We start from the raw sequence: 24,672 nt of genomic DNA on the forward strand, positions 1-24,672 counted from the left end.
CTCCTCTCCACGTGGTCACTTTTGGGGCCTACATTTCAAACAAGCACTCTATGAGGCAAGCAGGTCCCCAAGGACAGGACCCGGGAGAGTTCATGATAGAAGGTGGAAGTTAGGAGTCCTAAGTGAGGTCAAAGGAAAGAGTTTTCAAGAAACAGGGTATGGGAAGCAGTGCCACTGTGGCTGGAAATCAAGGAAAAGTAACTTCAAAAAACAAAATGAGGTCAACAGAATTTTGGTCAAAAAAAAAAAAAATGAAGGCAGGGTGCTGCCTATATCCTAGCTACTTAGAAGACAGAGATCAGGAGGATGCAGTTCAAAGCCAGCATGAGCAAATAGTTCAAAAGACCCTATCTTGAAAAAAACATCACAAAAAAGGGATGGCAGAGTGGCTCAAGCAGTAAAACAGCCTGCCTAGCAAGCAGCAAGTGTGAAGCCTTGAGTTCAAACCCCAGTGATGCCAACAAAATAAAACAAAACCAAAAAATGAGGGGCAAGTGAGGTGGCACACACCTGTAATCCCAGTTACTCAGGAGGAGGAGGTAGGAGGATTGAGGTCTGAGGCCTGCCCAGGTAGAAGGACGAGACACTATCTGAAAAAATAAACTAAAAGGCAAAAGGACTGGGGCATGGCTGAAATGGTACAGTGCTTGCCTAGCAAGCATGAGGCCCTGAGTTCAATCCCCAGTACCACAAAAGCAAAACAAAACCAGGGCTGGGGATTTGCTCAGTGGCAATGTGTGTGCTTCGTGCATAAGGCCCTCAGTTGATCCCCAGTCCCACAGAATAAAAAAACAACAAAAGTAGAGAAAAGCAACCTCCATTTTTTGAGGTGTAAAAGCCATCCCTGACACCAAACTTGGCACTTCAGCTATGAACACAGGTCACAGGCTGGGGTCCTAAGGCTGAGAAGGGTTGGGACTCCCACAAGACCCCAGGGACAGGTGCCCAAGACCCCACCTAGCAGAAACAGGGTGGGACAGAAACCAAACAACTTGTTCCTTCAAAGCTACCTGAAATCCATGTTTCAGGAGTGTTTGCATCTTGGCTTCTCTTTCCCGCAATTTAAAGAAAACAAACGCTTAAAGGCTTCAAGCCCAAAGCAAAGAGCCCTCTGTGTGCCTCCTTCTGGTGCCTGCTTCAGAACAAGACTCCTGTACTTTCTGGCCGGGAGTGTGCCAAAGGCCCTTGAGTCTACAGGCCAAGCTGGGCCAGCAACCCAAGTCCCCGAGGAGGGGGAGTTAGAGGGTCAGAGTGAGTGGACATGGGCAGAGCTGGAAGCTTTGCACAGGCAGACTCTCCAGGGCACCCTGACGTGGGTACTTGGGGTCTACAGACAGGGTTTCCAGCCGGAAGCTGAGGGAGCCCCATCCCTGCCCCCAACCCCAGTCTGGCCAGCTACTTCCTCTAGAAATAGACACTTGGCAGAGAGCAGAGATGCTGAGGTCACTCCACGAAGGTGTCTGCCTGGGATTTAAAATGGCCTAAGTCCAGACCTGCGAAGGGGCAGTGCCAAGGAGGGGATATGGGGATGAGAGAGAACAGGACTTACTCCTGCCAGCCCCCCAAACTGAGCTGGCCTCCCACTGCCACTTTGCAAACACCCCCCCCCCACACACACACACAGTCCTGGCCTGAAGAAAGGAGCACCCTGCACCCCTCAGCCTCCAAGCCAACTGTGTTCTGTGTGCTGCAAGGCAGGCAGGCGTGGGCTTCAGTTTCAGTTCTCAGATAAGGTAAGGGTAGCTCTGAGAGGCTGGGGGTTTGTCCACGGCTGGGTGTGGTGACACACAACTGGAACCCCACCTCCGGAGGTGGAGGTAGGAGGACTGAGGTTTGAGGCCTGCCCAGGAAAAAAGATGAGACCCTATCTGACCTCCATCCCTATCCTGGGCAGGACGCAGTAGAGCCTGCTCCCTGCTGCAGGCCTCCTAGGCCCTCACTCCCCTTTCCAAACTACCTCTCCTCCCCAGCCAGGAAGGGGCCAGCAGGAGGGAATCTTTCCATTTTTGTCAGCGCCTCGCAAGGAGTTATCTAGAAACTACTTGGCTGGGGGACTTCCCACCCAGAAGGCCAAGGGTGAGGTGACCTCCTGTCTTCCTCTGCCACAAGGGGACAGATGAGGCTCAGCATGATTCAGGGTCAAGCAAAGAATGATAGTGGGTCACTGAACAAGGCCTGTCACCTCAGGGCTGGTCCCAGGCTACAAAATGTCCCTGGTCAAAAGGCAAGGAATCCCAGGAAGCCAAGGGAAGAGCAGTCCAGAAGACCCTTCAGTAAACCGTGTCCTGCAGGTCTAAGAACAGTCCAGGGTCACACCCACAGAGGTACTAGGAATGAGCGCTCCTTCACAGTCAGCATTCGGACCCACTCTATAACCTCTGTCATCACTGTCATCACCATTATGACCTTGCCCACTGGAGCCAATCTGCTAGGGCTCTAGGCCCTTCCTGTTTACAGGTCAAGCCCCTGACCCAGCTGTCTTCTTGCTCTGGGATATGGAAAGGGCCCAAGGCTGCAAAGGTAGGAAGACAGGAGCAGCCTCAGCCTGCCCTCCCCTTTCGTGAGCTGGTGACCCCAGGGGAGGCCCTGCCTAACCTCACTGCCTTGGTTTTCTTCTCTCTGAGAAATAAAGGAGGTGGCTAGATATCCAGTGAGGCCCCTTCTAGTTGGGTAATCTCTGATTTCAACAGCAAAAATTGCCCCAGCCAGAAAGCAGCTGGGCAAGTGGGTGTCTGGCTGGGAGGCAGAAGTCCCAGGTAGAGGCAGACAAAGGTGCCCTGTGCCTCCGGCCTGGCTGTAGGTTCCACAGGTTTCCATACCCAGACTGACAGCTTCCAAGAATCACAGTTAGACGTTATTACTTGAATGTTGTCTGTTTACTTTGTGTTCCTGGAAGCTGTAGTCCAGGAAAATGAGGGGGTGAGGGGAGGCAGAGAGAGCAGGAGAGAGCATGAAAGAGTGATAAAGCTTGGGGGGTGGTAAGGGAGAAGAGAGTGCAGAGGTAAGAAGAGGTTGGGTAGAGACAGACTCTGAGAGGAGCCTAAAAGGCTCCAGGGAAAGGACAGATGGCAGGAGCCTTGAACAGTTGGTGTGGTGATGGCTCTGAGCAGCTGCCAGGCCACCAAAGCTTTCGACTTCCTTCAGCCTGAGGCACTCTGAACACAAGCCACAAAACACAAGCTGCTTTCTTTTTTTCCCCTGGGTGGTACTGAGGCTTGAACTCAGGGCCTCATGCTTGTTAGACAGGTGTTCTACAACTTGAGCCACTCTGCCAGCCATTTTGTATTGGGTGTTTTGAGATAGGGTCTTGTGAACTATTTGCCCAGGCTGGTTTCAAACCGCAATCCTCCTGATCTCTGATCTCTGCCTCCTGAGTAGCTAGGATTATGGAGTGAATCACTGGCACCTGCCTAACAAGCTGTTTTTTTGTTTTGTTTTGTTTCAGTACTGGGGTTTAAACTCAGGGCCTACACCTCGAGCCACTTTGCTAGCCCTTTTTTTTTGTGATGGGTTTTTTTTTGAGATAGGGTCTAATGCACTATATGCTAGGGCTGGCTTTGAACCACGATCCTCCTCATCTCTACCTCCTGAGTAGTAGGAGTATAGGTGTGAGCCGCTGGCACCTGACTACAAGCTGCTTTCTTAACAGGAGGGCACAGCCATGACCAGGTGGTCATCTTCCTGCTCCCTCAAGGAGTCTTGGCCAAAGCCCCTGGGCCCAGTTGCCAGGAGACACCAACGTGGGTTGGTTTTCTGTAAAACCTCACTAGGCACCAGTGACCCATGCCTGTAATTCTACCTACTCAGGAGGCGGGGATCAGGAGAATCAGAAGGATAGCAGTTCAAAGCCAGCCTGGGCAAACAGCTCGAGAGACTCTATCTCAAAAAAAAAAAAATCACAAAAAAGTGCGTGGCTGTAGGTGTAGGTCCTGAGTTCAAACCCCAGTACAGCAAAGAACAATAACAAAAAATAACAGAGCAGTAGCCTTTCCCTTTGCCCCAAGGGAACTGTTACCAAACTGGGCAGGGGCAGCTGCTGTTGTCATGGTAACAGGCAGATCACAAAGTCCTGCCTCCGGCATCCTCGATGGTACTATGGCCAGTGTGGTAGCCAGCTCCTCACAAGCACTTCGTAAACCAGTCCTCATAGCAACGCTGTGACTTGTGACCACTCGTCTCACTCACAGAGGGGGAAGCTCGGCAGCCTGTCTTCAGAGCCGTGACTAACCACTCTATTCCTAAACCCAGTGTGCAACTGCCCAGAGATGCACAGGGGGAGGAGGATCCTGGGAAAGGGTGTCTGGGGTTTTCAGAGGCAGTGTGACCTCAGGGAAGCTATAAGCTGCAGGGTTGATTTAGGGATTAATGGAGATAGTATTGACCACATAGCACAGGCCTGGCCAGGGCAGTGCTTAGGAAAGGTCTGTCGTGAGGACAGAATGACTATCAGCCCCAAGCTACTTTCTTCCACCATGCTTTGCGAGTCCTAGGGGCCCAGCACCCAGCACTCATGAAGGTAACCAGCAAGGTGCCTGTGCCCTGAGAGGTCTTAGGAGTCTGGGCCCTGGATCCTGCATTTCAGCAGTCTCCCCTGTGTCACTGGTCCCCACCCTGCCCCACCCTCAGCCATTTGCAGGCCTCCTTGGGTGGGGCGGTTGGGGCAGAGCAAGGAGGGGCTGAGAAGGAGGCAGCAGGAGCCACTATCAGCCAGCACAGGTGGAGGGGTCCAGCCCAGCCCTCTTATCAGCTCCCCAGCCCTGGGCTGCCATGTGCTGTCCAGTTCTGAGGCCCAGGCTACAGAGTTGGCCCTGTGCTCACAGCCCAAGCTCTTCCTCTGCTGGCATGGCTCCCATCAGGATTGGGAGTGGCCACTGGGAAGCAGAGAGACATCGGACTTGCTGCCCCTGTGTCATCCCTAAGTAACCACTTCCCTCCCTAGCCCCAGGGTCCTGTCTGTGAAACGGGGTGGTGGCTGCTGGATGAGGGGACCACGTCCCTTTGCTCTTCAAAGAGTTTGGAGTCTGCTACCCGCTGTGTCGTAGCTACGACCATGAGAATCCTGAGGCTGAGCTGAGGATGTGACTTCTCCCATACCACACTAGTTGGCAGCGGAGCTAAGTGGCTGGGTCGTGTCTTCCCCCACATGCCCTCACCTTCCAGAAGATCTGTGGAGGAAAGTAGGGCTGTGGGCTGCATCTTACAGGTTCTAGGAGGCAGTTGGTTGGTTGGAACCCTTCGGAGAGGCTCCAGCACGTGGGCACCAGGCAGCTGCAGGATCAGGGGTCACTCCTCAGCAGTGGCCCAGAGCAAGGATGGCAGGGTTTCCTGGACAATGTGGACAGGAGGCCCTAACTAGGCCCCGATAACAGCCCTTGCCTTATCTGTGGGTCAGGGACTTGGTGGGGTTCGTCTGAGAATCAAGGGTAGGTTCAGTAGAAATGAGGGGGGACAAGGAAGGGTGGGAGGCCTCCCAGTTTGGCAGGGAAGGACCCATGAGAGGGGCCCAGGGCTTAGAGAGAAGATAGGGTGGAGGCATAGAAGGAAAGGATGGCTAGGCCCTGCTTAGGCAAAAGGGAAAGGGGAGCCTGGTTCCTAAATAGGCCCCAGAAATCACGGATGAGAGGGAACAGAGAAACCCACAATCTTCATCTCAGAGCAGGAAGTGACAGCCTGCGGAGGGGTCACGGCCTCTTTTGAGAATCTGAGAAAAGACACGTCCCTTGCCTGTGGGGGAAACTGCAAGCCAGGATGTCAGGGATGAAGACTCACACCTAGCTTAGGATTTAGAAGACATCTGCCTGAGACTGGCTGAGTCCCCGGTATACCTGGAGACAGCAACGCAATCTGCAGCCCTGAACCAGGCAGGGTAGAAGAGGGACAGCCGGTAGGACAGGGCAGGACAGGAGGCAGAGACTTGTCCTTCCTCAGGAACTGACCTGACCCTCTTGTCCTCCTGTAGAGCTAGGACTTTGGCAGGTGCCACAGCCCAACCTAGGCAGCTTCACATAGGGCCTTGGCCAGGCTCCTGGACCCCCTCTCTTCCTCTCTGACCCAGGTCTAGACTATTCCAAGGACTCTCCTTTGGGAGTCAGCTGGGGGGTTCCATTTCTTGCCACCTCTCTTCTCCCTGGGCAGCAGGCTGCACCGTGCCCTCCTCCACACACAGACAGGAGACCCACACAGACATGTAGCCTCACACACCTGGGCTCAGGGGTTCAAAAGATTCCTCCCCTCCTTTCCTGATATGTAACCATGAACTCCAAGCTTCTGCTTTATACTTAAATGTGAGCTGTAAAGTCGGGCACTTGGTGGCTCACGCCTATAATCCTAGTTACTCAGGAGGTAGAGATCAAGAGGATCAAGGTTCAAAGCCAGCTCCAGGCAAAAATAGTTCATGAGACCCTATCTCGAAAAAAAACCATCACAAAAAAGGGCTGGTGGAGTGGCTCAAGTTGTAGGCCCTGAGTTCAAATCCCAGTAGTGGGGGAAAAAAAGTGAGCTGTAAGAGCTTTAAACGTGGCTTCTGAAGTCATTTATTGCAAGGCCAGACTGGGCTGCTTTTTTGCATGCTAATGAGTACCCCAAACACTACCAGAACCCCACACCCATCAGTCGAGAAAAACCTTTAACTGCAAGGGGCTTGGGATCAGGGAGATACTGGGACAGCAGAAGAGGCAGGGGTGAGTAGAGTTGGAAACTCTGGGGTTGAAAAAGGGCTGGCCAGGAGCCCAGAGAGCCAGAGCCAGAGCCAGGGTGGGTTGGTGGAGCTGGGGCCTGGACAGGGAAGAGTCTGAGGCTTCTAAGGACAGGTTGGGGGTGGGAGGAGGGGAAGGAGGGAAGGTCAGCCTGTGTGGGGACTCAGTGGTCTAGCAAGCTGGAGAGTTGTCCTGCAATGTAAGTCACCCTCCTGAGGCTGGGCAGGAGGATAAAGCTGGGTTGACCCACCCCCCCCCCAGGATGAGCTCACAGCCCCAACACACAAATGCACAGGAGTGCACATACACACACACACACACACACACACACACACACACACACACACACACACACACACACCCCCTGGGGGTGTGCGGCCAAACACATTAATGACATCCTTTTTGTCCACCCATTTATCACACACCTGGTTTCACCAGGATACAAGGTGGCAGGAAACAGTGTCCCAGTCCGATATTCAGGTGGCAGAACAACATACCGGCCCTTGACCAATTCGGGTTCCCACCCTTCCCCCACCTGAGATTCTGAGCTGGTGGTCTGGGCACCAGGTTGCTGTGAGCAGGTGGTCCTTGGGAAAACACTGGGTGGTCTGTCAGCTGTGCGTTGGGGGAAATCACGTGGTCATACTCATTGTATGCCTACTAACATACCAGGTGCTTTGCATGACCACCTCAATTCACCCTCCAAGGACCGTCCGTGAAGGGGACATTATTCCTTGTCCCAAGGTCATACGCCAGCCCCTAGCAAAGCCACAGTTTGATGTGGCCCTTACTCCCACCCCCAGGGGCCTGCAGACTTACAGGGCTAAGGACCATCCCAAGGACAGGACCAGAACAGACAGACAGGAAGGAGGAACCAGGGCCAGACGCAGTTGCAGAAGATGCAGACTTGGTCTGAAATGGGGAGCCCCTGCACGTCTCCGGAGGGGCTGCTGGGAGGGCGCCCAGCCTGAGGGTCGGCTCAGCCCACTCAGGAGCAGGTCCTGAGTCGCTGCACAGAACCCGGCCAGACTTGCGAATTCCCGGGTAGCGCGCGCCCCCTGCAGGTAGACATGGGTGCTGCAGGGCGGAGGCTGCAGCCTGGATGGTTTTCTCTCCTATCACCTGCTGTCCTCCGGAAAGAGGGCTCGGTCGTCACCGTAATTATTTCTGCTGCCCGCTTGGAAGAACGAAAGAAGCGTTAAATGCCTTGTCCAAGGTCACAGAGCCAGGCGGTGCTGGGTCCCGAGCTCGGGCATCAAGGGATCCTGGCTCTCCCCTCCCCGGAGGTCTTTGTCCCAGCTCCTCAGAACCTCTCGCCCCCTCGCACCCAGGATAGACATGCACAGCAGGGCAGTGGTAGGAAGCAGCAAACCGTATTTAATGGGCATGGAGGCGGGTGTCGGCACTCCCGCCAGGGGAGTGGGCGAGGGTCGGGCACAGAGAGGCCTCCACGTGGGCTCAGGAGCTGAGGTGCAAGTGCAGGTGTTCCTGGCATCGTCAGGTGCGGAGGGGCGAGCGGGAGGCCGAGCCTCGTCTCGGGACATCCCGCAGCAGAGGCAGTGCTGGGCTGGCATGAAGCTAACACAGAGGGGCCCTTGCTGGATCCCCCCAGACTCCCCCACAGCCCACAGCCAAGTCCCTGCCATCCTTTCCCCAGGCAGAGGAAAGGAGAGGGCTGGCATGACAGAGTGTCAGTGCGAGAGATCCACCCTCCCTGCTGCACCTTTAATGCTCCACCGATTTATGTTTCCTATATATGTTTCCAGTAAAAATCGCCTTTAAATAAAGGGACCCTCTTCCAAATATTAGAGCTACGGGACTAGTCTCAGTGTGCATTAATAGCTGAGGAAACTGAGCCCAGAAAGGGTAAGTAACTTGCCCAGGGCCAGCCAGCAAAGTTTGTGGTGCAGTCTTTTCTCTTTGTGTCTCCAGGGACTCCTGGGGGTATTCTGGAGGCCTGGGAACCTCCTTTCAATGCCCCTCCAGGTCGATAATCCCACTCCCCCAAGTTCTGAGTACTACAGCATTGGCCTGACACAGGGAGCTTCCCCCAGTATCTGTGTGGCCTATAGATGCCCCCTCTCTCCCAATGCATCCCCACACCGCATTTCTCACCTTTTGGAGAGCTGCAGCCTTGCCACTCCCTGGGGGAACCTTCCCTGGTGTATAGAGACCCAGAGGCTGGGGCTGGGGCTGGGGCTGGGGCTGGGGCTGGAGCCCAGGGAGGGCTGTGGGACAGTGTGCCGAGGGGCGCAGGGTCGACATGGGCACCCACTCAGGCCCCACCATTCTCTGCAGCCCGACAGCTTTAGACATGTACCTGGGGACAACAGACCAGGTGCCAAGGGTCACAGCTCTCCTTAGCTTGATCTCCCTGCCCTATCTCCCAACCTCCTCTTGCCCACAGTGTGGGGGACACTGCCCAGGGCTCAGCCCTGCAAGGAGCTGAGGTCAGATTCATCCACTTTGCAGCTCCCTCAACCCATGGGATAAAAACCCACGAAGGCGACAAAGCTCCAAGAAGTTCCCACAGTGCCCTGGAGAAACTCCCAAGGACAGAAGGCCCAGCTTCTTGCTACCCTAACAGCCCCCGGGGTCCACCATTTGGGCCTCTGGTTTATTAACTCACTTGGGTCCCAGTGGTGCACAAACTGTTAAATACCAGTTGCTGACACAGCCCTGGTCGAAGGGGTTGTATCCCTGAAGGTATCTGCACTGGAGGGGATGAAGTTGGGAAGAGGAGCTCAGAACCAGCAGGACTGGACAGGCATCCACTTGTGGCCCTCCCTGAGCTGGTCAGCTCAGCCAGGGCTCAGCCCAGGGCTTCAGGAAGACACCAAAGGCAGGGAAACAGGAGAATGAGTGGGCTGGGGTCTCCTGTCTTCCTGGACTCCCAGGCAGACCACCCCCCATTTCTGAGAGCTCTCTCTAGGCAATTGCTGATACTGTACCTACTTCTGCCTACCCCTCTCCCTGCTCCATCACCTAGAACCTCCCTTTGCAGCATCCTCACCTTGTCTCCACTGACCACACATCCGTCCTCCTGCTGCCTCCTTCACATCTTTCAATCTGCCTTTTGCTGCTCAACTGCCCCAAAGACAGTCCCGCCATCCTGACACTACTTATCCTCTTTCCCCTTCTTGTTTCTCTCTAAGTTCATGCCTTCACTGAATTTCACTGTCTAGAGGAACAGTGTGCAGTCCCTGATCAGATTTTTTTAACCAAAATCACCTGCTCCAGGAAAATCTGGGCTAAAGACTTGATTGCACACAATGCAGTAAAGGTCAAATTCAAAGGTCAAGTCCTCCCAAGCACATTTTTTTTTTTTTTTTTGGTACTGGGCTTTGCATTTATGGCCTATAACTTGAGCCACTCCACCAGCCCTTTTTTTGTGAAGGGTTTTTTCAAGATAGGGTCTCTTGAACTATTTGCCCCGGCTGGCTTTGAAACTTGACCCTCCTGATCTCTGTCTCCTGAGTAACTAGGATTACAGGAGTGGGTGACCACATTCTCCTTTTCCCTTCCTCCTCCACCCATTAACCTGTTCCCTCCTGCGTCCCTTCTTCCTCCCCAGGCAGGTGCCTTAGCTAGTGAGTGTTTTGTCACAATGGAAAGTAGCCTAGCAGCACCTCTGCCCACCCGCACTGGCTCTGTGCCTGTGCTCCTAACTTCCAACATTTCACCAGAAGGAACCAGGACACCATGTCAGGACAGCTCTGGAGTATCCCACCATGTCCCCACGAATCCTTGTGCTGTATGTGCTTCTGCCTTCTTTCATGTGCTCACAGCACTTACAGAAGCTAGTATCCTATTAGTGATTCTGATTAAATATTTATAAGAGATTCATTACATTTACAGAATTTTTAAATTTAGAGAAAAAGTTGATTTATTAGGTATGTGTGAAGTGTAGAAAAATGTTGGTTTGCATGAAGTATAGAAAAAAATTTAAATGATAATTAAGAAAATTCATAAGAACTGAGCAGTAAATCTGAGTACTTCCTCTGCCCTCATAGAACCCTCTCAGCCCTGAAGGGGACCCAGCAGCCCTGAAGAGCCCACACCAGCCTCTCTCTGGCTCCAGGTCCAGGACCCCTACTCCTAGTCTGTGTCTCAAACATCCTCATACCCCACAGGACTAGAACCCAGTCACATCTTCATGTTCCATCTCCTGCCCAGCCCCAAACTGCCTCCCCTCTCCTCCTCCTCCCCAAGGGGGCAGGAATCAGGGCATCAGATCTCTCTCTCTGTCTCTCTCCTTCTCTCCCAAAGTGTTGATTCATTTCTTGGTTCACTTGTTTATTCCAATTTTTTTATGTTGGGTATTAAATGCAGAACTACTGAACTACACCCCCAGTTCTGGGTCTCAAAAGTGTTCTGGGTCCTGTGCTGGGTACGGAAGACACTGCCAAGACCACAGACAGCCTAGCTTCTACAGTGGTGAGGCAGCTTCAGTGTGGGACCTGAGCACTGTGGGAAGTGGTCCGGGAAGCACAGAGGGGACCACACAAGAGGAGGAGGCAGCCTAGCCATGGCACACAGGCACATGCAGAGCAGCAGCCAGGAAGCAGAGTCCAGTGCTAAGAAGATGGGGAAGCATCACGTCCAGTCTCAGAGACTGCTGCGCACTGTCCAGAAAGAGTCCTTTGAGGATTGTCCTCTGATTTGGGTCACTTGTTGAGAGCAGTAGCACCAGCAAGGATGAAATGGGTGCTGTGAGTAATTGAAAAGAGCCCTGTCTGGTGACTCCCAGTGGACAGGCCACATGTAGGTGCCTGGAGGCTGGAGGTCCTGGACAGGGGGGCAATGGCCTATGGCTTGGGGCTGGAAGAGTCACAAGATGTGGGAAGGGAAGATGGCATGGGCACAAACTGAAATGGTGGCTGTGAGCTGGAGAGAGAAGACAAGTCATGCAGATGACAGGCTGATGGGTAAGGCAGAGCAGAGGAGTCATAGGTACATGGGGAATCAAATATGGATGTGATGACTAGAAGGATGGGAGGTAGAGAGCAGAGAGAGCTCCTCTGTCTTTCTATCTGTCTGAGTCTACAGCCCCCACTTCACATCAATACTGTCCCCCAGTCTTCCTAAAGCAATCCCATGGCAAGGATGTCCACTGCTCCCACTCCTACTCAACATTCCAAGACAGCGCAAAGGCTTCACTTCACCACACAGATTGAGAAGGAAGTAATAAAGCTGTCCTTATTCACAGATGACATGATTTTCTATGTAAAATCAACAAAAAGTTTCTACAACTAATATGTGAATCCAGAAAAATTGTAGGATTCAAAATATGCAAAACCCCATTGTATTTTCTTATAATAATGAACAAGTGGAAATTGAAAACTTAAGAGACACGTTTACAAGAATACCAAAAGACCATGAAATACTTAGACATAAATCTAACAAAATGAATCCATGATCTATACACTAAAAACTACAAATGCAAAAGACATCAAAGGCAAACAAATGAAGGGTATAGCATGTACATGGATTGCAAAATGCAAGTTTTTCAAAAATGTCAATTCTCCTCCAACTGATCTACAGGTTTAAAGCAATCTCAATAAAAATCCCAGCAGATTTGTGTTTAGAAGTCAACAAGCTGGGCTGGTAGAATGGTAGAGCGTCTGCCTAGCAAACACAAGGCCCTGAGTTCAAACCCCAGTGCCGCAAAAAAAAAAAAAAAAAAAAAATCAACGAGCTGATTTTAAAGTTTATATGGACTATCCAAAAGGACAAAGTTCAAGAACTCACATTACACCTGATTTTAAAACTATCAAGCAAACAAGTGTGGCGGCATATGCCTGTAAATCTAACACTGAGGAGGCTGAGGCAGAAGGGCCTGGGCTACAAAGCAAGACCCTGTCTTAAATAAATAAAATTTAAAAACCAAACAGCTAGATGTATTTCTAGATTCTATATTTTCACCAATCCCGTACTATTATGATCAGTGTTGCTTTATAGTTTCCGTTGTTGTTTTGTTTTGCTTTTTTGTTTGTTTGAGGCAAGGTCTCTCCATGTAACCCAGGTGCGTCTCAAACTCACAAACTTCCTGTCTCAGACTCCTGGTGGTGGGATTAGAAGTGTGTGCCACCACACCTGGCTTTCAGTTGAGTTTTTCAAATTTTTTTCTTTCTCTTTTTGCAGTACTGGGGCTTGAACTCAGGGCCTTCACCAAGAGCCACTCCACCAACCCAACTTGTGTGTGTGTGTGTGTGTGAAGAATTTTTCAGATAGGGTCTAGGCCAGACAGGCTTTGAACCTCGATTCTCCTGATTTCTGCCTCCTCAGTAGCTAGGATTACAGGTGTGAGCCACCACGCACCCAGCAAATTTTTTCACTTTTTTTTCTTTTTGGTTCTACTGGGATTTGAACTGAGGGCCTCATGCTTGCTAAGCAGGTGCCCTATCACTTGAGCCACTACACCAGCACAAAAAAAAAAAAGACCCCTATCTCGAACCATATACAAAATTTAACCCAAAATTAATCAGAGACATAAAGGTAAAATCTAAAACTATAAAACTTCTGCTGGCAGAGTGGCTCAAGCAGTAGAGCACCTGCCTAGCAAGTGTGAGGTCTTGAGTTCAAAGCCCAGTACTGCCAAAAATATAAATAAATAAATAAAACATAGGTAGAAAAACACATCTTTGTGACCTTGGATTAAGCAAAGATTCCTTCATGACAACACCAGAAGCATGATCCGTAAAAGGGTAAAGTTGATAAATTGTACATCATCAGATTCAGAAACTTCCAAGAAAATATTTGCAAGCACATCTGAATCCACAATATATAAAGGGCTCTTAAATTCAATAGGAAAACAACTCAATTATTTTTAAATTGTCAAAAGTCTGGAACAGACACTTTACCAAAGATAAATAGATGGCAAATAAGCACCTGAAAAGATAGTCACATCATTAGTCATTAGGAAAATACAAATCTAAACCACAAAGAGACACCACCACACATTTATTAGATTGCTAAAATTTTTTAAAAGCTGACAATGTCAAATGCTTGTGAGACTGGGCACCAGTGGCTCATGCCTGTCATCCTAGCTACTCAGGAGACAGAGATCAGGAGGATTGAGACTCAAAGCCAGCCTAGGCAAATAGTTCACAAAACCCTATCTCCAAAATATCCATCCCAAAAACACGGGAGGGGGGCTGGTGGAGTGGCTCAAGGTGTAAGCCCTGAGTTCAAACCCCAGTTCTGAAAACAACAACAACAACAAAAATGTTGGTGAGGATGAAGAGCAACTGGAATTCTCATACACTGTTGGTGAGAATGAAAAAAGAAACACGCTATCTCGGAAGACAATTCAGCAATTTCTTACAAAATTAAACACGCAGTTACCATATGACCCAGTAATGCAGCCCTTAACAATTTACCCAGCAGAAAGGAAAATAAAATTATGTTGGTGTACTTGTACACCATTGTTGGGGATGGTGTGAGTGGATTATTGCAGTGCATTCACACAACCCAATACTATGTAACAATAAAAGAGAATAGACTAACCACATAATGAACCTCAAATACACTAAGTGAACCAAGCCAGACTCAAAAGGCAAGGAGAGTCCACTTATCCGAGCTTCTAGAAAGGAAAAACCCTAAGGATAGAAAACAGATCAGTGGTTGGTAGGGAACTATGGTAAATAGAGAAACTGGCCATGGGGTAATGAAACTGTTCCAAAACTTGGTGGTGATGGTGTCAGGATGCTATCCATTTGTGAAAATTCCTAACGGGCACGCTAAAAAAGGATGAACTTTAAATTATTCCTCCGTACACCTGACTTTAAAAGAATCCTCCCGTGGCTCCCAGGTTTCCACAGTATGACAACTAAATCTCGCTCTTGATTTTTCTAGGTCTTTTCAATCTGATCAATCCCAAGGGGTCGACTTAATTGTCCAGGCCATCTTGTGCTCGAATTAGAACTGTTTCCTCGACATCCCATCATCGTCCCATTTTCAAGCTTCCCTGCCTTTTTGCAACACCCTCCCCTCCCTCTTCTACCCCTTCAAAAGCACCCGTCCTCCTCTACACGTGGGCACCTGGAAGTCCCAGTTGCTTCTCTGAGTTGAGCCCTTTCTGAGCGTTCCCGGATGTCAGGGTCCTTACCAGGGAACCTGAGTGCAGGATGCAGCCTGACTCACCGGTACGCCCATCCCTCAGATTACACACGCAGCCTCGCACACGGTAGGCGCTCGTGCAATGCACCGGGGCAGGAGCGTGTCCACCCGGTTCCAGGATTTGCTGCATCTTAGGAGATGGTCTGGCAGGGTCAGCGAGGCACCACCAGGGCCGGGGGCAGTGGAAAGAGCGGAAAGGGGCAAAGAGCCTCCCAAGGCCCGCATACCTTGCCCTCGTAGGAGCGCTCGGCAGCGCTCACCGACAAGGCCTGGATCAGCAGCAGCAGGAAGAGCGGCATCAGAAAGCCCGCCGAGGGCACAGCCACCAGGATGCTGCAGCCCGCTAAGGAACCGCCCGCCGGATCTGCGCGCCCCGGCCCCGGCCCAGCGCATCCACTGCCTGCACTCCACCCACGTGAACCCTCAGCCCACGCTGTCGCCCCGCCTGTCACTTTCAAACCTTCCTACTCCACTCCATGACCCCGCCAGATTCTTAACTCTCGGTGGTCTCTCTTCCCATCCCCCCCATCCATCTCCTGACTCCTCCCACCTTAATCCTGCAAAGCGGCTTCCCCCTCCTGCTCCGCTCACCATTAGCTCCGCCCACTGTGCCCACCCATCCCCCAAAGGTCCTTTGGGCCTTTATGGATACGCCATGGCCTTGTCTATAGAGAAGGGCAGGTGGCTTGTGCGAACCAGGAACATCAGGCAGGTGACCAGCAGGGCGCCGGAGTAGAGGCAGAGGAACAGGACGAGTAGCATGAAGAAGCGAAAGTTGCGATGACCGATGCAGTTATTAACCCACTTGCAGTGGTGGTCAAAGTCCTGGGTGACAGGGAGAGGGAGCAGGCCTCGAGGACCTGGCCTCTGTGCCATCCTCAGTCAACCCCAAATCCTGGCCCTTCCCCAGCCCTGCCCTCCAGGCCACTACCCCTGGCCACAAGAATGGTTGGAAGTTGCTTCCTAGGCCTATAGCAGTCCTAGAAGGTGGTCTCACACCCACCCCTGCCCTGTATGTAAGGCTCCTGGTCCTGATCAGGACCGGGTGATGGGTTGACAAGAGGTCAGACAAGCGGGTCACTCACCTCCACACAGATGTTGCACCAGGGGCAGTGATAGGTACGGGGCGGGCGGTGGAAGCAACACTTGGGGCACCACTGCAGGCGGAAGGCTCTGTGGTTCACCCATACCACCTGCACCATCCTGGGGCCCTGCTCCATGGAACCTAGCACGGAAACAGGGTTGGGCGGCAGCAGGAAGCCCTTCCATCAATCACTCTGCTGCTCCAGGCAGCCCCACGGCATCACTGGGCACAAGAAGGCTGGGGAGGAGGTGAGCAGGGCACCCCTGTCCCTACCGAGCAAGCCCACCGCTCAGAGGCTGGTATTCAAAGGGAAGATGGGATTCCAGCCAGAAGAGCTGTACATAGAACTTGGGCTCTATAGAGAACTTAGCCTCTGGACCAGTGATCAAAGCTTTAAGTCCTGTGTATAATGGGAAGGACAAAGAGCAAACTGGCTTGGACAAGACCACTGGCTTCTCCCCCCCCAGCCTCCCAGGGGTTGGGTGCTGATGGCTCACACCTGTAATCCTAGCTACTCAGGAGGCAGAGATCAGGAGGATGGAGGCTTTAGGTCAGCCAGGACAAATACTTCGTGAGACCCTATCTTGAAAATACCCAACACAACAAAAGGGCTGAAGGAGTGACTCAAGTAGTAGAGCGCCTGCCTACCAAGGGTGAGTTCCTGAGTTCAAACCCCCGTACCAGAAAAAAAAAAGCCCTTCAGGATTCTGTTTGTTCACATGTTGGTGGCTTGGGAAATGAACATATCCCAGGGCCAGAGCAATGATGACATGGGGTAAAGGGGTCCTGAGGCTCCCCTACAGGCACCAGCCCTTGGCGGGGCCACCTCCATTTCCCAGGGGGCTCAGGCTCACCTTGATGTAAGACACCAGGGTCTGAGAAGTTGAGCGAAATGAGACTGAAGAAGGTAAGGATGAAGAGGAGGCCTGTGATCACAGGAAAGGCCCACTCCCCTTTCTGAACCAACCACCTGCAACTGAGACCACAACCAGACTCACTCTTGATTTGGAGCAACCCAGAGCTCCTCCCTAGAACCCAGGCTCACCTGGATCAGGACTTAGACCTTAAGCATAGCTCTAAACACTGGGCGAGGTGCCACCAAATGTCACCAAGCATCACCAGCCACCTAGGGCTTCCCATATGCTCCAGGTACTTTAGACCTCTGTTCTTGTTCATTTGGTTCCCTCTAACTACAATGTCCTTTCCCTGACCTCTGATCCCCTCTGTGTCCCCCTCCACACTACCATTTTGTATTCTCCTTTCTGTCTCTTTGTAAGAAATTTAACAACTTGCATAGGAGACTCACGGGAATGCAAAGAAGAGGCCACTGAAAACGACCAGTAGGACTACATTGAAGGCAGCAAACATGCTCGGGAGGAACCAGGAAAGAGGTGGTGGCTGGGGCTCCTTCACAGGAGGCATGTGATCCTTTAAGAATGGCATTGCTGAACCTCCTGTGCCCCCAGGGGAGATCAGAGCCACCAGGTTCCCTCTCCCCTGCTGGATCCCAGATTCCCATGGCCACAACAGTCTTGGAAGCCACGACAACGGAGGGAAGAAGTTCCAGAATGACATCACAGAGGCTGAGGAACAGGGACACTTCCAATAGCAACTCCTCATGCCCTGTCCACACACATGCTGGAGCCTGAGAAGTGCTGTCCCTGGGAGGCTGGTTTGTTGGAGATCACTATGGAGTGGATGTGGTTTGTCCCTAAGGGTTTGTGTGCTGGAGGCTTGGTCCTCAGAGCTGAGGTGATGGAACCTTTGGGAGTTGGGGCCTAGCTAAGCCCTGGTAGCTCACACCTGTAATCCTGGCTACTTGGGAGGATTGAGATTCAAGGCCATCCCCAGACAAATGGTTTGTGAGATCCCATCTCCAAAATAACAAATGCAAATGGAGTGGGGGTGCGGCTCAAGCTAGTTCCTGTGAGAGCAGGTTATAAAAAGAGCAAGGTTGACCCCTTCCCAGTGTTCTGGCCCTGCACTCTCCCCTCCCACCTGTGACATTTACTATGTGATGCAGCCAAGGCAGCCCTCACCAAAAGCCAAGTAATGGAACTATCCAGTCTTAGACTTTAAGCCTATAAAACTGTGAGCTGAATAAACCTCTTTTCTTGATAAAGTACTTATCTTAGTTATTGTGTTATAGTAACAGAAAGCAGGTTAATACCAAGATCATTAGAAAGCACATGAGGGTCAGGCACCAATGGCTCACACCTGTAATCCTAGCTACTCAGGAGGCAGGGATCAGGAGGATCACAGTTCGAAGCCAACCCTGGCAAATAGTTCCCGAGACCCTATCTTGAAAATACCTAACACAAAGGGCTGATGGGGTGGCTCACGGTGTAGGCCCTGAGTTCAAACCCCAGTACCACACACACAGAAAATGAAAAGCACTGGAGAATGTTCCTATATCATCCTTACAAACCCAGTGCTAATTAAAGCAAACAGTGCTCATTGCTCATTCTATCTTCAGTTCTTCCTTTTTTGTTTTGACAGAGTTCCAGTTTAGGGGAGGGGCAACAATCTGCTTAACTAAATAATTTCCCAGCTTCTCTCATTTCCAGGGTTGGCTTCAGGGTACAATTCTGGTCAAAGACACATAAGTGGATGGTGTTGAGAGTTTTTGGAAAAGCTTTTATCTTTCCGATAACAGGGAAGGAGATGCAGCTGAGAGTTCTGTCCTCTTCTGTCTTGAACCTAGATGTGCTGGCTGAGGGTTCTGACAAGTCAGCATGCTACTAAGACACAACTTGTGACAGATTTTTTTATTTTTTTTTAGTACTGAAGTTTGAACTCAGGGCCTCTACCTTGAGCCACTCCACTAGGTCTTTTTTGTGATGGGTTTTTTCAAAATAGGGTCTTGCAAACTATTTGCCCTGGCTGGCTTTGAACCTTGACCCTCCTGATCTCTGCCTCCTGAGTAGCTAGGATTACGAACGTGAGCCACTGGCTCCTGGCAACTTGTGACATTGGTAAGTCACTGCCCCAGCCCTGACCTGCCTCCCAGAGTCCTATTATGTGAGAAAACTGGGTTTTGGATTGAGGAGTGGCTCAAGTGGTAGGATGCCTGCCTAGCAAACATGAGGCCCAGAGTTGAAAACCCAGTACCGCCAAAAAAGAGCCAGGTGCCAGTGGCTCACGTCTGTAATCCTAGCTACTTAGGAGGCTGAGATCAGGAGGACCATGGCTGGAAGCCAGCCTGGGCAAATAGTTCATGAGATCCCCATCTCCAAAATAATCAGAACAAAATGGACTGGAGGTGTGGCTCAAGCAGTAGAATGCTTGCTTTGCAAGCAGGAAGCCCTGAGTTCAAACTCCAGTCCCACCCAAAAAACGTAAAAAACATAAAACAAACCCCCGTTTTCTATGACATGTAGCTGACATTTGTTTTTCCCATTGGCTACTGAGCACCTGACCCCTCTGTGTTTAGAGAACTCTTCCCCCATAAGTCTTGGTAAGGGCAAAGACCATTTTCCCATCCTGATTGGCACTGAAAATGACCAAATAAATACTAGCAGCCTCTCTTTCAGCCATTCCTAGGCCTGGTACTCAGAACTACTGTCACCAACAGACTTCTCTTGGAGGCGGCAGTTGCACATGCGCCCGAGCGTGGCGCTTGCTTTAGAGGTGATTTTAATTTCAATAGTGCTCAGATTGTTACTCGACATGGATATAATATGTCATCCAAAACCTCTAATTTGCCTTTCAAACATAGACTAACACTGAATTGGGATAATTGAACTGGCACATTCTGAGAAAATCGATTTGACTAAAAACACATCAGACTGCTCAGTGGTAGAGCACTTAGGTGGGGAGCATGCACACGGCCTTTGGTTCCATCCCAGCCCCAAAACAAGCGAAACAAACAAAAAGCAGATCAAAGTCTCTGGTCAGCTGGGCCCTGTGGAATGAATGTGTCTGCAGCCCAGCTTCAAGGGAGGCTGAGACAGGAGGATCATTTGAGCCCAGGAATTCAGGGCGGCCTGGGCCACACAGCAAGACCTGATCAACATACAATTATTTTTGCCTATATTCTCATTTATGGAAACATTGCTTTCTTTATGATTTTCAAATTAAGAGTTTAAAATCAATGTAGTAAGAAGTATAGTGATTTGTAAGGTTTGTTTTTTTTTTTCAGTCCTGGGGTTTGAACTCAGTGCCTACACCTTGAACCTCTCCACCAGCCCTTTTTTGTGTTGGGCATTTTCAAGTAGGGTCTCAGGAACTATTTGCCCGGGCTGGCTTCTAACCACCATCCTCCTGATCTCTGCCTCCTGAGTAGCTAGAATTATAGGTGTGAGTCACCTGTGCCTGGTGATAAGATTATTTTTAAGTGCTAAACTTTAAAGCTTTAGACATTTTCATTTGTCAGAATTTAATATATGTATGTACATTAAAATACCTATTAAAATACATTAAAACTAATTTTCACAGGGAAAATGTGTAGAGGGAAGAAAATTGGTATCTTGGGAGAGAAATGCAATAAAAAGTTGTTTTTTGCCTGGTAGAGAGTTATTATCTCACTCACAGTAAAAGTAATTTTAATGGGATCTATTCTTACATACTTTTTTTATCGGTTTTGGAAATTTTATGTCTATAGAAAATGATAAGCATATCAGTAGATCAAGAGGAGATCCCTCACATCTAAGGACACTGATAGTGCCAAGTGCTACTTACCTTCCGCTGTGACAGGCGGATGGTTAGCCTGATACATAGCACAGTCCACCCTGACGCTTCTTATCTTCAAGCACCAGGACTATTAACTGTTGACACTTTTCTTCTTTCATTCTTTCTCCCTTCCTACTTTCCTTTCTTTCAATTTTCTTTTTTTTTTCGTGGTACTAGGGTTTGAAATCAGGGCCTACACCTTGAGCCACTCTGCCAGCCCTTTTTTGTGAAGGTTTTTTTCCGAGGTAGGGCCTCATGGAACTATTTGCCTGGGCTGGCTTCGAACAGTGATCCTCCTGATCTCTGCCTCCTGAGTAGCTAGGATTACAGGAGTGAACCACCAGCACCTGGCTCAATTTTCTTTTTCTGTTAGATGCCCACGCTACCACTTGGGCTGCACCCTCAGCCTTTTTTTGCTTTAGTTATTATTCAAATAGGGTCTCTCATTTATGTCCGGGTAGATCTATCTGGACCTCAATTTTCCTGTTTATGCTTCCCACATACCTGGGTGACAGTCATGCACCACCACACCCAACTTTTTATTGGTTCAGATGGAGACTCTTGGACTTTTTGCCCAGGCTGACTTCAAACTCATGATCCTCCTGCCTCAGCCTCCTGAGTGCTGGGATTATAGACACTAACCACTATACCTGGTCAATGTTGCTGTTTTCTGATATTGGGCTCCAAATTCAGAATAATAAAATTGACCTTGTGTCTTTCTGCTTGGTCAGTAGAACTGAAGTCTTACTCCCTCTCTTCATAACCCATGACAAACCTCTCAATGAAGAGAAGACCATTAAAACATCTCTCTATATATATGTATATCATGTTCCATATTTTCTGAATGTGCTCACAGATAAGGATTGTCCTGTTTAGTGCCTGTGTTGTGAGGATAATCAGTAAATATAAAAGAGGATTTCTGTTCTAGCTCTGTGGCTCACAGCTGTCATATCAGCTACTCTGGAAGCATAAATAGGATCAAGGTCTGAGGCTAGCCCCAGAAGAAAAAAGTGAGAACCCATCCAGAAATATAAAGTAAAAAAGGTCTGGGGTGTGTGGCTCAAGTAATAGAGCACGTGACTAATAAGCATTAGGCCACAGTGCCACCAAAACAAAAAAATGAAAGCACTGATAGATGCTACAACAGGAATGAACCTTGAAAACAGTATGGTAATGAAAGAAGCCAGACATAAAAGGCTACATTTTGCATGGTCCTATTTTTTTTTGAGATATGGTCATATGTAGCCTAGAATGGTCTCAAACTTTTGATAATCCTACCCCTACCTCCTGAGTGCTGGGATTGCAGGTGTGTGAATGCCCAATGAAAAGTGACATTTATTCAAAGAAAAAACCCCAGTGTTCCTTGGCTCCCCCTTTTCTCCCTTCTCTTGAGGATTGAGCTGTGGGCTGGAGCTCGGTACCACGACAGCCTCTCTCAGATGAGGTCAGGAATACTGAGTGGTACCCCCTCGGTGGAGGTGTTACAGAAGGTCTGGATGTCTCAAAGTGTCCTCTTGTGTTATTGTCCCCATGTTAATAGGCACAGCCTGATAGCCAAAACGTCTTCTCCTGCTGATTCTGTAGCTACAGTTTTCTACCGTGGGAAGGGAACTGCTGCCCATCAATTCACCCAGCCATCAGGGCAGTGGTGTCAACACTGCTAGAGCCAGAATGGAACTCTCTCTGATCACACCTCCTTCCTTTTGGTCCACATGGCAGACATGAGGCCTTGGGCATGCAGCTTCTCAGAGAGCCAGTTGCCCTTCCCTCTTGCGCTGATGAAGATGGCTGCCCGGGATAGTCAGCTTTCAGACAAGTCACGCTGTGTCAGCTCCACGCTGCTCCTTCTATGCAGAACTGGTGGACACCTCCAGGCTCAAGTCTTCCTTCTTGACAAGAGTCCGGTGGGGTCCCTCATGAACTTCTCGTCACGTTGATCATATCAGAGGACATCACAGTTGACAGCAAAGCCACCTCATATCGATGCAGAGCTTTTGAAACTGGCCATACATCTGGTCCTTCAATCCACAGCTTACCATTCTCAAGTGGGTGCCAGGACCAAGGCCTGGGCGGCCTTTAGGTCCAGTTCAATCAGCCACAGAATGGCAAACGTGGCCATTTTCCCAGTCTTGATACAAGGAAGAATGACCTGTTACAGGAGGTATAGATGCCACCAAGAGGGGACAGGAGAGGTGCACTCCTTTAAAGCTGTCAAAAGTATTTTTTTTTTTTTTCAGGAAGAGGGTTTTATCTTTGAACTTTGCACTGACAAAGCAGGAGCTCTACTGCTTAAGCCCCACCTCCAGTCAATTTTGCTGTTGTTTTTTTTTTATTTCCCAGTACTGGGGTTTAAACTCAGGGCCTACACCTTGAGCCACTCCACCAGCACCCCTCCCCCTTTTTTGTGATGGTTTTCTTCGAGATAGGGTCTCAATTTGTCCTAGCTGGCTTCGAAACACCACGCTCCTGATCTCTGCCTCCTGAGTAGCTAGGATTACAGGTCTCTGGATCAGGAATCCTGATTTGCAGACATGAAATTCTGCATGGTTCGGGTCATATGAAATGTCCAGAATAATCAAATCCATAGAAACAGAAAGTAGATCAGCGGCTGTCAGAGGAGGTGGGGGCGGGGCAGGATCTAGGGATGTGGGTTTCTTTTTAGGGTGATGGAGCATTCAGCAATTAGATTAATGATGGTAATTGTGCAACATTGTGAATACACTCAAAACTAATGTATTTACATTTCAGAATGACTACAATGGAGTTGGGGATATAGCTCTAAGCAGCATGCTTGCCTAGCATGCATAAGCTCCTGGGTTCAAACTCTAGCACTACAAAAAATAAAAAAGGACAAAAATGGTGAAGTTGATGTGAAGTGAATTTTATCTCAATAGGAAAAATTTCAAAAGAGAAACAATGGTCTTCAAATAATAAGTGATTGAGGAGCCCTGAGGACAACTGAAGAAACTTTTTAAAAATTTTTTTGATTTTCAAAAGTGACTTTACTTTAGAGACATGACTAAAAATGGCACACATTACATTATATTACTATAAAATTTTTTGAGAAAATTTAGTTAAAACAATGAAATGACAAAATGAAACCCATTATTTTGTACAGTTACTATACACTACAAAAACATTTTACAAAATGAAGAGTGACTCATTGTCAGAACTGACAAGAGAAGAATCTGGCTGACCCAGCTGTCTTCTCTTAGCAAGCCTTAGTGGAGGATGGGCAGATCTCCAGTGAGGGCCCCACCCTGGTCTAACCCGAGGGCCACTCTATGTAGAACATGGCCACTGAGGGACTTTGAGTGGGGCAAGAGCACCCATAAGAGCTAAAGCCTCCCTCTCACAAACACCCCACCATTTTTGCCTCCCTTGTTAGTACCCAGCCTAGGAGCCTCCGGTCTCCTGTGGGTCTCCCAACCTCTGCTGCCCAGCTGTCAGCAGCCCAGCGCCAGACCCTTCCAGACTCCTTCCTGCTCGTCAACAATCCTCTCCTATCTCTCGCTGCCTGCCTTCCCTCCTGAAGAAGTTTGGGACAATGCACCCTATTACCTGCTCCAGGGAAGTCTAAAGTTCAAGGCTTTGCACATTTAAACTAGAGATGAATGACCTAGGGAACACTGTGATGGAAATACTTGAGGAAGCTGAATCATTTTATGTCTTTGTCAGGGTGAAGCCGAGGCCAGTAACTCTCAGGTCAGAGCCCACTCCTTCCTTTTCCTGCCCTTACCTTCACTGTACTCCTGGATGACTACATTGTCCTGTCCCAAGAATTGGAATTTAGGAGGAGGATAAAACTGGAGGACTTTTGAGAGATTCACTGAAATATCTGGAGCTGGAGCTGGGAGTCCTGCTGGTACCATGTCAGTACTTGCTTCCTCTTCCAAGGATTTCTCTGCCTTCCCAGAGTCCCTTCTCTTGATCCTCTCATGGGCCATTCCTTACTCCCTAGAATCTTCCCCTGTACCTCCAGAGCCTCTGCCCTGTTCATACTTCGTGGCTCTCTAGCCTGGTTTCTTATCCTCTCTTCAACATCAGCTTATCTGTAAAATGTGAATTAAGATAGTACTTTATAAGAGTAGCTGTGTGCTT

General features: G+C 49.7%; 1 protein-coding gene across 1 annotated transcript; it reads right to left on the reverse strand.

The window, feature by feature from the left end:
* Positions 1 to 8,520: 8,520 nt before the first annotated feature.
* On the reverse strand, positions 8,521 to 20,231 carry Zdhhc19 (zDHHC palmitoyltransferase 19). Its single transcript, XM_020176467.2, has 7 exons — positions 17,207 to 20,231; positions 16,755 to 16,876; positions 15,902 to 16,041; positions 15,469 to 15,641; positions 15,044 to 15,149; positions 9,325 to 9,410; positions 8,521 to 9,015 (listed from the first exon to the last, which is right to left on the reverse strand). The coding sequence occupies exons 1-7, from the start codon at positions 17,518 to 17,520 to the stop codon at positions 8,667 to 8,669; spliced, it is 1,290 nt and encodes a 429-aa protein (XP_020032056.2). The 5' UTR covers positions 17,521 to 20,231; the 3' UTR covers positions 8,521 to 8,666.
* Between the last annotated feature and the right edge of the window lie 4,441 nt (positions 20,232 to 24,672).

The sequence above is a fragment of the Castor canadensis genome, chromosome 5 (genome assembly GCF_047511655.1).
Source record: "Castor canadensis chromosome 5, mCasCan1.hap1v2, whole genome shotgun sequence".
NCBI classification, from domain to species: Eukaryota; Metazoa; Chordata; class Mammalia; order Rodentia; family Castoridae; genus Castor; species Castor canadensis.